Here is a 10,807-nt window from a genome sequence, read left to right on the forward strand (position 1 = left end):
CTAGAAGCATCATAATCTCACTAATCCAAAGAAGACTTTAGAAATTCCACTGCTGGCTGACAGATAGACAGATCAACAGAGCAGGAGCTGGAGTGCCTGGCAGGGAGAGGTATCCCTAAGTGAGCACCCTCCCCCTTACCCTCTTCACACCCTTTTCCTACCTTAGGAGACAGACAGTTGGTATTTGTGCTAAATGTCTGCAACCAGTGTTTAAATTACATGCATGTGCATGGAAATGGGGATATTCAGAACATATATTAGAAAAAACAAGGGCCAGAACCAAGTGCTAAGTAGCTAGGTGCAAAGGTGCCCAAAGGGAGTACTGCAGTAGAGTGCACACCATACCATCCTCAGGTGGGCTTCTTCAGAGATTATTGCCTAGGCTCCCAGTCCTAGGAGAGACCCCTTGAAGATAGTTCAGCTACTATCCTCTACCTTCCTCAGATTGGGACAGGCTAAAGCTCCTGGAAAGCAAGCTGACATGGTATTGACTGTGCAAAAGCTCAGCTGTTAGCTGGACTTAGAGGAGGACTCCTGGCCGATTTAGCCAAAAACCTCAAGATGGAGAGGCTGTGGGGAGAATTCAAGGTGACATGGGGGTAATGTATTCAAATGTGAAGACCTACATAGTTCTTCTAGCTCCTGGGGTCAAGGCCAAGTTTGGAGAAGCAGTTAGGCCCAAGCCCTTATGTCTTTTCAGCAACAGCTGGCTCGGGGCTATTCATCGCATCAGAAAGGTAATCGTCCTCATTGTTCTGCTTCATCTTGGTTTCTAGAACCGTGATGCGCTGCTTGAGCTTCTGCTGGGCCCCTGTGTACTCAGCCAGCAGGCGGCCAAAGCGAGTGTACAAGGTCTCCATGTTGGTCTCCAGTTGTTCTAGCTTCTCCTGCACATCCACCTCCATGCTGGTTGCCACCTCATTCTCATCCAGTAGCCCCTCCTTCATCAGGATTTCCCTACCCCTCTCCTCCAAGACCTTTTTGGCATCAGGGTACTCAGTCACAGATTCCATAAGATCATCCTTAGACAAGCAGAAGAGATCTGAGTAGCCCAGGCTGCGGATATTGGCTGTGCGTCGATTGCCCATTTTGCTACCCTTAATATTAAGGATACTGATCTCTCCAAAGCAACTCCCAGCCGAGAGCAGGGCATACTGAGTGACACCATCATCAGCCACTACTGCCAATTTTCCCTCCTTGATTATGTACATCTCTTTGCCAATATCCCCCTTGCGGCAAATGTAATCCCCAGGGCTAAAGACCTGAGGACGAAGCTTCAATACCAGCTCCACCAGCAGGCCAGCCTCACAATCCTGGAAGATGCGCACTTTCTTGAGTGTGGACAGGTGGACATTGATGGCTATCTCAGCCCTCAGCTTGGCTGGCAGATTTTTGAGAACTTCCCTCTCATCTACAGTCTTCTTATTGGTCCAAAGGTAATCAAACCACTTAATGACCTTGGCTTCCATCTCCTTGCTGACCTTGCGGAACTGCATGTAATGCTTGACTGCATCGATCTTAGCCTGGAACTCAGCTCGGGTGGCGTTCATATTGGAGATCATGGAGCCCACATTTCCAACAATGGTGGCAAAGATGAGGACACCAATTAAGAAGTCAAAGATGACAAATAGATACTCTTCATCCTTTACCGGAGGTGGTGTCTCCCCAATGGTAGTGAGGGTCAGTGTAGACCAATAAAGGCAGTAAATGTATTCTCTAGCCAAGTAGCCATACTGAGGGTCAGTGATGTTGGGATAAACCCAGGTGTCAACCCCAAAGCCAATAGACTTGGAGATGGCATAGTAGATGCAGGCATTCCAGTGGATGATGATCAAGATGTAGAGGACCAGGTTGCTGATGCGGAAGATGTTGGGGTAACTGGTGCGTGTCTCAGTTCGGTCAAAGAATTCAAACATGCGGGCAAAGTGTAGCAGGCGATTGAAACGCAGCTCAGGGCTGTGTAAGCCCACAGCAAAATAGACCAGGTCCGTGGGGATGATAGAAGCTATATCCAGCTTGAACTGCAGAGTGTGGATGTAGTTGTCTCGTAACTTCTTGGGATCTTTGACCAGAAGCCCCTGTTCTAGGAAACCTAGTAGAGATGCAAGCCAAGAAACATATCACCTCTGCCGTCAGGCCTCTCCCTCCTGATAGGTAAACACTTAGGAAGAGACAAATGCTCACCCAACCCTCCTCTCCAAGGAGGAGTAAACTCATGTATCAGGGCAGGCCAGGAGGACCTTAACTGAAACCCCTCTGGTCTGTACCTCACTAAGCATGTGAGGATCATGAGGTTCAAAAAGGGATGGGCACCAACCTGAGTCCCAGATAAGCAGTTGAGTCTATCACTTTGTTGATATGGATTCCTGAAATTTTGGACTCAGGCCTTTGGACATATGGGTCATGGACCTGCCTGTGCATATCAGTTTCTTACTTACCTGTGCGCAATCGGATGAAGAGGTCTGCAATATAGACCACATCTGAGAAGTAGTCCAGCACCAGCCACACTAGGTAGTAGCCTTTCTGTAGGTCGCTGAAGCAGGCTCTACAGCAAAACAGGGTTAGGCTTTACCCTCAAAACCATCCAAACTGAGTGCAGAGCGTGGGGTGGGTTACAGAGGAACTGGTGAGTCACAAACAGCCTGGTGCTCAATCAAATCCTTGTTGAATGAATGAGTGGGGTGGGGGATAGGTGGGGTGGGAAATGTTATCAAGGAAAGCTAATGTGGAGATTTGCTTTAGAACTGAGGCCGCGAGAAGAATCTCCATAGGCTAAAAATGGAGAGAGGGAGTTTTCTTTTGAGGAAACACCATGTTGTGATCCAGAAATAGTGAATGCTTGGACTGGGTATGTCCAGAAGATGGAGCTAGAGAGAAGACCAGATCCAGCAGGCCTTGAAGGCTATACTGAGGGCTTGAACTTCATTCTGTGGACAATAGGGGGCCACTTAAGAGTTCGTGTGGAGGGAGTGACAAATCAAATCCCAGTTTCTATCAATCACGTTAGTTGCAAGTGTGGGGGATAAGCTGGTGGGGGAAAGAGTGTCAAGAAGGAGTATGGGGTTGTTAGAGTTGCACTAGGGAGAGAGGAGGGTGGCCTCAGTTAGGACAGTATTAGTGGCAATGGAAAAATAGGAACAGATTACACACACCAGGAAAAAAGATAAAAAGATGGACATGAGGTTATGTTAGCATATTATATCAAGGTAGGGAGGTTTTAATAGGGCAGAAGGAGGTGCCATTGGCAAGCCGGGAATCCAGAAAGAGGGTTGGTTTGGGGTAAGCTTTGTGTCCACTGCTGGGACTGGTATGCTTTCAACCCCAGGGTCTGTGGACTCTGGGCTGCTTTGGCCACCCATTCCCAGGCTCTCTCTACTCACCTAGCCACCAGCAGGCACCAGTTGTAGAGGACAGGCATGGCAATCACAAACAGCCAGCGGTAGTACCAGTCCCCAGCTGGGTCCAACACAAATAATTCAAATTTCTTCCTGAGGAGACAGAGAAAGGCCAGGCTTGGGGACCAGGTCCCCAGTGTGGTAACACCCCCACTCCCAGAGGTCAAGGGTCCCTAAAAAGCAATACTTAAGGGGATGTGCAGGGTGAGAGATAAGTTGGCTTAAGTCCCTGTTTTTCAGGGAGCCACAACCTGGTGCTGGGAATCTGAGCAGAACTCAGATGGTCAAAGGACACCCCTTTTGCTATGTAACCCCCCATTGGCCCATTGACTCCCATACCCTCTGGAGGCCCCTTACCCATAGTGAATGAGAAGGGACAGTGCTGTTACTGGGTTGGGCTTCAGAACCTGGGGAGGGACTTGCAGAGAACAGTAATAAGGTCTCAGGACTTGTTCCTACAACCCTCACAGGAAGAGAGAGGAACTCCAAGCAAGTGAGTGCCATGTGCTTCCTGTCCACTTCCCCCCCCCTCCACCCCCGTTTACTGCCTGGCCTCCAGCCCCCAAATCACTTTCCCAGATGGTGTATCCTGCCTTGGCAAGAACTCTTATAATACACTGGCCAGAGGTGAAGAATGCTGGTTTGGCTAGACATCTGCATTTGCCTGTTCATTCTTCTGAGAACAGACCTTCCAGCTCTACCTTCTCCCCACTCCCTCCTGCTGAGTTGCTCCTGGGAATTTCCTGCCAGCAGGTCTCCACCATGACCTCTTTAAAAGCCCACCTCTGCACCCATATTGGAGCTGGTATGGGCACACTCTCAATAGCAGTTCATAATAGCACTCTTCTCTGTGTTTATACTGACTATTGGAACAGAGGCTGCAATTGAGCCCTCCCTCTGCCTAAATTCAGGTGCCCTTGCTACTTGCTTCATGAGCAGTGAGAGGATGCCAGGCATGGGGCAACTTAGTTGAGAAAAGCCACTAAGGGCTTTTATGGCAAGTGGGTCACTGGCTGTTGTAAAATTCATTGGCTGGGACAATGGAAATATTCTACAGTTAAAACAGTAGCAGGTCTTCTCTGCTCACCCCTCTTCCTGCCATGGAAGGGCTTGGTGTTGACCCCAGTCTGCCCATGGTGGTGAAATAAGAAACCCCACTGAACCCTTCAATTGCATGCTTGGGAGCCCTTCCAGTTCCACAGGCTGGACAGGTATACTTAGTGCCCTTGCCCTCGCCGTCCTTGTCGCCTTTGCCATCCCCTTGCTGTGTTGTCACAGTCTGGAGCTCAGGACCACGAAAACGCTCAAGGAATGAGTCAGGTCTAGGTTCTTCCTCGTGGAAGTTCTTAATCGTCCAGTCCCTAATGATCCTCACCAGGTGGATAATCCTGGAGATGAGAGAAGGATTATGAGCCAGAGAGAACTGTGTGTTCAGAACCTGCACCCGGGGGCTTGGTGTCTGATGAGGACTATGGGAAATGAAACAGGTCATTATTTCCCAGTGCTAAGAACTGGGATCAAGGCCAGTGCTGAGGGCAGGGAGATGGGGCTCAGTCATGACTTGGAATGCAGCCTGAGGTGAAAGGGAAGACTTCTTGTAAGGGCTCCATCTCAGTTGGTTGTGAAAAAGGAGGAAGGTTGTTCCAAGCTTCCTGACTTTCCTGCAAAATCTGAAGCTCTGGGTTGTAGGCCTCAGGGCCCTGTACATAGGCCCTTCTTCTGGGAAGTATCCCTCCCTCATGATGCTGAGACAAGCAAAATCTAAACGGAAGCTTCCTTTGGCCACTCCAAGCTTGTTCAGATGAGCTTCCTCAGGAGGAAACAGTTGAGCAAAGACAGCACTGACAATGCTTCCCAAATGTCTTTGTGGAAAAGCCCAGTGGGACTAAGAGAAGGAGAGTCATGGTATACACTTTGACAGACCCCAGGGGTGGAAGAAGGTAGCAGCAGGACCTTGGGGGAACCCACCTGCGGAAACCACCTCTCTCCTGCTGGGGGGTATCCATTTCTGCCAGCCTCTGCAGTTCTGAGGATGTGTCATCTTCAGCCGCAGACTGTGGCCTGCAGAGGAAAAAGCAGCTGACCAAAGGTTCCCTGATTATACCTTGTCTCCTATCAGCACTGTCTCCTTTTGTGAAGCACCTAGACATCCCATGGGTCCTTTAGAGGATGTTCTTGAGTCAAAAATTATTTACTCTGTGACAATGAGGCAGAGCTTCGAGGAAGTAGACGCCTCAAGGCCATCTCTGAAATGACTCAGCTTCAGGAGACTCACCTGCTACTGGTACCATGGTCATCTTTGCCATTGGCCTTGACGGCAGGAGGTGCATGATGGTTGTGGTGATTGGCTGGGGAGCTCTTCACACCATTAGATTTTTCTGTCATCTTCTATGTACAACTGGGACCCTCACCTGTCAGGGAGAGGGCAAATAGGAAGACCACAAAGGACCCTGGCACACATATAAGTCAGGAGAGTTGCAAGAAAGCAGTGAGAATAGAACCAGGACCCCCCCTGGCAAACACCAGTGCAAGACAAGGAGATCCAGCATTGCCTAAGTGCCAGGGTCTGAGCACCAAGAAGATGGTAGTGTTCTTGCTACTCTGAGAGATAATTTAAAAAGCAAATGATGCTAAATTGCAAAATGTGTTTTTCTTTTACTCCATTGAAATTTTCAACATATGAACTATCAGTACTAATACAAAATAAAGAAGAAAACTATTTAAGCCATCTTCGGTGCCTTGCCTTTGCAGATGTTTGGCATATGCTTAGGTTGCTGAGCACCTCCAGAGCAGCCACTACCCCTAAACCCCTGCTCCATGGGAGGAGATGTATCTCTTTGACCCAAGTGCTCTCTGGTTCTCCTAACCCAAGACCTTCCCAGAGCTTATGCTCTTCAGGTAGAAGATCCATTGCTCATTGACTTTTTCAACCAGGGGCACCCTCTCTGGGGTTCTTTGCTTTCAGCTCAAATTACATTCACTCCAGAACCCTCAAATAATGCCACTCAGGCCGAGGAACAGAGAGGAGCCCCATGGGTGGGGAAGGGAGTGAAGAGGAGAGAATGGAGAGTTCCAATAGGTTTCATAGGCAGTGGTCCAAGTCAGGACTCTCCTTTGGGCTGTGAGGGTCTTGGAAGTGCTGACCAAGAATATGACAAAGACAGCATTATATTCTATTCTAGAAATATCCATGTGGCTGCTATGTGGAAACTAGATTATAGTGGGAGCAAAAGTGGAAATGAGGTGGTAGGGAGAAAGCTGGAGAAGATGGTGCTGCTGAAGCCTGACACAAGGCAGAGTTATTTAGGAAGGAGAATGAACAGCATTCAGAGGACTGAGTGTAGGGATCAAGGGAGAGCGAGTAGATAGGATCATGCAGGAAAGTAATACAGAGTGAGGATCCATGGCAGAGTAGAGTAGAAAGTCTCCACAAAACAGACTAAGAAGGAGCAGCTTGAGAGGGAAAAATCCAGAAGAGAGACAGGAGACACTTTGGAAAGCGTCTGCCATGGGATCAGGTAGGCTGGGGTAAAAGAAACTCAGAGCAGCTCTTCTCTGCTGATACTCGTTGGCATGCTCCATCAGATTTGGTCAGAAATGGCCAGCTCACCCACTAGATTTCCTGTGGCCCCTATTGCTGGAGCACCTCCCCTCGGCTTGTTCCAGTTTCTGGAGCTGTCACCATGACAATAGCAGGCATGTTGACCTCTGTGGTGAGTGGTAATAACAAACAGCTTCAGAGATGCTCACCTGGTGTTCTCTGTGGGACTACAGCACTGGGATGCTAATAGGGGTACCTGAGGGAGAGGAACATGCTTAGGCCCTAGAGGCAGACAACCATGGAGACAGAAACTTCCAAGCAACACAAACAAAGCTGAAGCCACTCATATTGATCAGGGTGTTAGGGCTGGCTTTCTGGAAGCCTAAATATTAAGGGGATCTATACCACACTGAATGAAATGTAAGGGTAGAGGTGAGATAGTGAAAGGCAAGTCCATTGCAGGGATAGAGGAAACACTGGTAAGCAGAGGCTGGATCTGGGCTAGAGAGTGAGCTGTGCTTACAAGAAAAAGGCAGAGGAGGCCAAGGACAGCCTGGGGAGGCTGTGAACACCAGGAAGAGGACCTGGGAGAGCCTGTCTCTGATAAAGAGACTATGCAGGCCCTGGCTGCCAGCACTTGGATTCTTCCCCTCCTTAATGATGATATCAAATAGCAGTGACCCTGAGCCCATAACAGGGTAGCTCAGGGGCTATGACACAAATTATTCCCTCTCTAAGGTTCTGGCACTAAGATAAATTCTTCTCCCATGATCCCTGATCCTTTTTTGCAAGGAACAAGCCTTTCCTTGCGTCTGGCTACCTAGAGGTGGCTGCTCTGCCATATACACTCCCCTATACCACAGCTGCTCCTTCAGATCACTTGCCAGGGAACAGGCCAGTGGTTCTCATACTGTTTTCAAGAAACCTCATCTAGTCCTAATGCTTCAGTTGCCATCATGTTGCAAACAAGGCATCTCTCCCAAGCTGCCTGCCCATTTCTCCAGCTGCTTCCCTCTCAAGGCATCTCAAATCCAACATAGATAAAAACTGAACTTGACACTGTTAACTACAAATTGGCTTCTCCTACAATTTTCCCACCTCATAGAAGGGCCTGCCCTCTACCTAGTCACCTAAGCCAGAAACCTCTATGTCCACCATACTTCTTGTTTTCTTCAATTATCACATCCAGGTAGTCTCTGACCTTAATTGATTATCTCCCCAAAGTGTCAAATATCTGTTCAACTACTACCACATATACCCAAGGACTTGTTCTGGTCTCGAGCATTCACTATCATTCCAGGCCTGCTGTAGCAGATCCTGACTAGCCCAGCACTCACTGGGGCCTGGACTAGAGGGGAGGCATGGACACCATCAGGGCTTTCTGGGAGATAAAGTTCTCACAGAGGGATGAGCCAACTTCTCATAGTATAAGAGCAGAGAGGAGGCTGAGGGAGAGTTCTGAGCAGCTGCAAAGGTAACACATGGTTTAAAGAACTGATCAAGTGGAGGAGTCTGAGGAGTACAGACCTCGGAGAAGGGAGAGCCTAAGGAAGGAAGGAGTCTGCAGGACCAACACCTTGCCCCCATGTGAGGAAGAGCAGGGCTACAAATACAGCCTGTGTCTTCTTCTCCCTGAGATGAAAGCTGAAGCGGTCCTGCATCCACCAACAGGGGCCTCATTGTTTACCTTAGCCAGAGCAACCTCAGGAGTAGTGGGAAAACAAGGCATAATTTTCAGGGTTTCAGAATAAGTACTAGGAGGTGAGGAACAAGAGATAGAGAATGTATCTAACGCTTTATAAAATCTTGACTGAGAGAGAAAAGAGAGAGATAAGGTAGGAACTAGAGCATATGGGGTTGCAACAGTTTCACTGTATTGCTATTGTTTTAATCCTTTTACAGAAAGAAGATAATAAAGTGAGTGCAAAGGTTTTGAGGAGGGATTCAATAAATAATGAAAATATCTGTGCTTGTGACCAACTCCAGTTAAAGCTGGAGCTCATGAAAGATGGATATAATGGTATGAGAGTTGATGAGAAGAGACTTATAAAGAACACAGGGGGAGGGTCCACTGATGAACAGGCCAGGAGGGAAAATGTTGGTAGACAAACATTTGAGGTGGGGATGGGTTACAGTGAGAGACAGTTGAAGAGGCTCACTCACACAAAACTTCAGCATTCTCAGCAAAATGGGTGAGCCTGGGATGCCCTGAAATGCCCTGAGTAGGCAGACAATTGAGGTGGGCACAAGTGGTGAGGGCCACAGGCTCCAAGCTCCTTACTCTCTCCTACCAAATCCTGCCTGGACAGGTAGCCCCTTGGTCCCTCTGTTCGAAGACTTCTCCAGCCACCCTCCCTGATGCCCTCCTATGAGAAAACAAAGGTTCAGCTGCTTTGGAACAAGCCTAGCATAAGACTCAGTGCCTTCATACTCCTAGAGCCCAGGATTTCATTTGGCTGCTTTGACAAGAAAGAGATGTTTTCCACACAGTTACTTTTCCTTCAGACCAGACACATGAGGACCCATGTTAAGCCTGGCTTTAGGACTTGCACATTTTCATGAGCTCCAGCCCCAACCCCATGGAAGCCATTGGCCTGTGGTCACAGGAAGATGTCAGCCCTTGGTCAGTGGTTGTCCCAGCCCAATGTCAGCCCCTTACCTCACCAATCAGATGGCTTCAGAGGCAGGATCAGCACCCGTTGGTATGTCTGTGAAGCCTCCAATCAGAGACAAGCCCCTGGAGACTCATTAGCACCTGAAGCCAGCAGAGACCACCTGGCACTCCTGTTCCTGTGTTAGTAAATTCTTTGAATCTCCATGCAGCTGGCAGCTTCCCAGTCAGAAAGCTCCTCCACCCTTTCTGATCCCAGCAGGGGAGGCTGGTGGTGACCAAGGGGAGCTCATGTCCACTGCTGAGGCAAGCTCAAGACCCTGGCCCAGGGTGGCACCTGTCCACTAGAGAAGCTGTCCTGAATGCTGTCAGGATGGCTGAACCTCTCACTGTGGACCCTGCACACCTTAAGCTGTCAGCAGATGAAGGCTGGATGCTGAGTTGCCCAGCTGTGGAAGCTTCTTGTCTGCCCAGACCCAGAAGGCAGCACCTCCCCAGCTCCCTGAGGACCCCTCCCTTACATGGAGTATGCATCACTCAGGGCTTTGTGTCTGGGGACTTAAAGCCACCAGCTCACTGCCCTCATGTGCCTGCCTTCCAGCCTTGGTCACAGTCCCAGCCAGACTAACTGGCTAAGGACCAGCCAGTGAGAAACCTAGCAGAGAGAAGAGTTACCTAGAGTGAGGCAGGGCTAGGGAAAATCCATTTCTTCCCCTCCAGGGCTCCCTGGACTTGGCCTCCAAAAAAGGCCAGGGTTTGGGAAAGGAAAGTAGGCAAGAGCCCATGGATGACAAGTCATTGGTTCCTTTTGAAGAAGCCAGGATCTTAGGCTGCTCCCAGGTAAAACACAGCTCCCCTCATCTCCCACACCAGCATGCCCACCTTCTTCTGCCTGCCTCCCTCAAGCTGTGGGAAGCCAATCTGAGGCATAAAAACCTGGAATATTGAGTTTAAGCATATGCTGGGGCTACCAGGGATCTGGGGCCTTCCCAGCAGAGTAGCATGACCAGAGGCTTACAGTTTTTCCCATCTGCAAACATGGCTTGGGGGACTGTCCCCTCTCTCAGAATACTGTGTGAGGCAGCTTTTGTGAAACCCTGTGCACAAAGTCGAGGGCACATACAGGTGCACATATCTGCACATGAGAACAGGAATTTTCAAGGATGCACACCAAGCCAACCATGGGAGTTACCTCTGGGGTGGCTTGACGTTGGGGGCAAGGGGCTTTGTTAGCTATACCTGTAATGTTTGCATTTTTCA

At 49.2% G+C, this 10,807-nt stretch overlaps 1 protein-coding gene across 1 annotated transcript; it reads right to left on the minus strand.

Annotated features, from left to right (window-relative positions):
• Positions 1-686: 686 nt before the first annotated feature.
• CNGA2 (cyclic nucleotide gated channel subunit alpha 2) lies at positions 687-5,798 on the minus strand. The gene is made up of 6 exons (XM_054581818.1): positions 5,671-5,798; positions 5,364-5,456; positions 4,613-4,783; positions 3,381-3,488; positions 2,439-2,545; positions 687-2,092 (listed from the first exon to the last, which is right to left on the minus strand). Exons 1-6 carry the CDS (start codon positions 5,778-5,780, stop codon positions 687-689), a joined length of 1,995 nt encoding a protein of 664 aa, XP_054437793.1. The 5' UTR covers positions 5,781-5,798.
• Positions 5,799-10,807: the final 5,009 nt, after the last annotated feature.

The sequence above is a fragment of the Pteronotus mesoamericanus genome, unplaced genomic scaffold (assembly GCF_021234165.1).
Source record: "Pteronotus mesoamericanus isolate MK-2021 breed Mesoamerican mustached bat unplaced genomic scaffold, CSHL_Meso_final contig_66, whole genome shotgun sequence".
Taxonomy (NCBI): Eukaryota; Metazoa; Chordata; class Mammalia; order Chiroptera; family Mormoopidae; genus Pteronotus; species Pteronotus mesoamericanus.

Coding starts and splice junctions, on each gene's coding strand:
- CNGA2 (XM_054581818.1), bottom strand. CDS start 5,780: ATGACAGAAAAATCTAATGGTGTGAAGAGCTCCCCAGCCAATCACCAC. Junction 5,457..5,670: donor GACCATGGTACCAGTAGCAG/GTGAGTCTCCTG, acceptor TTTCCTCTGCAG/GCCACAGTCTGCGGCTGAAG. Junction 4,784..5,363: donor GAGAGAGGTGGTTTCCGCAG/GTGGGTTCCCCC, acceptor TCTCATCTCCAG/GATTATCCACCTGGTGAGGA.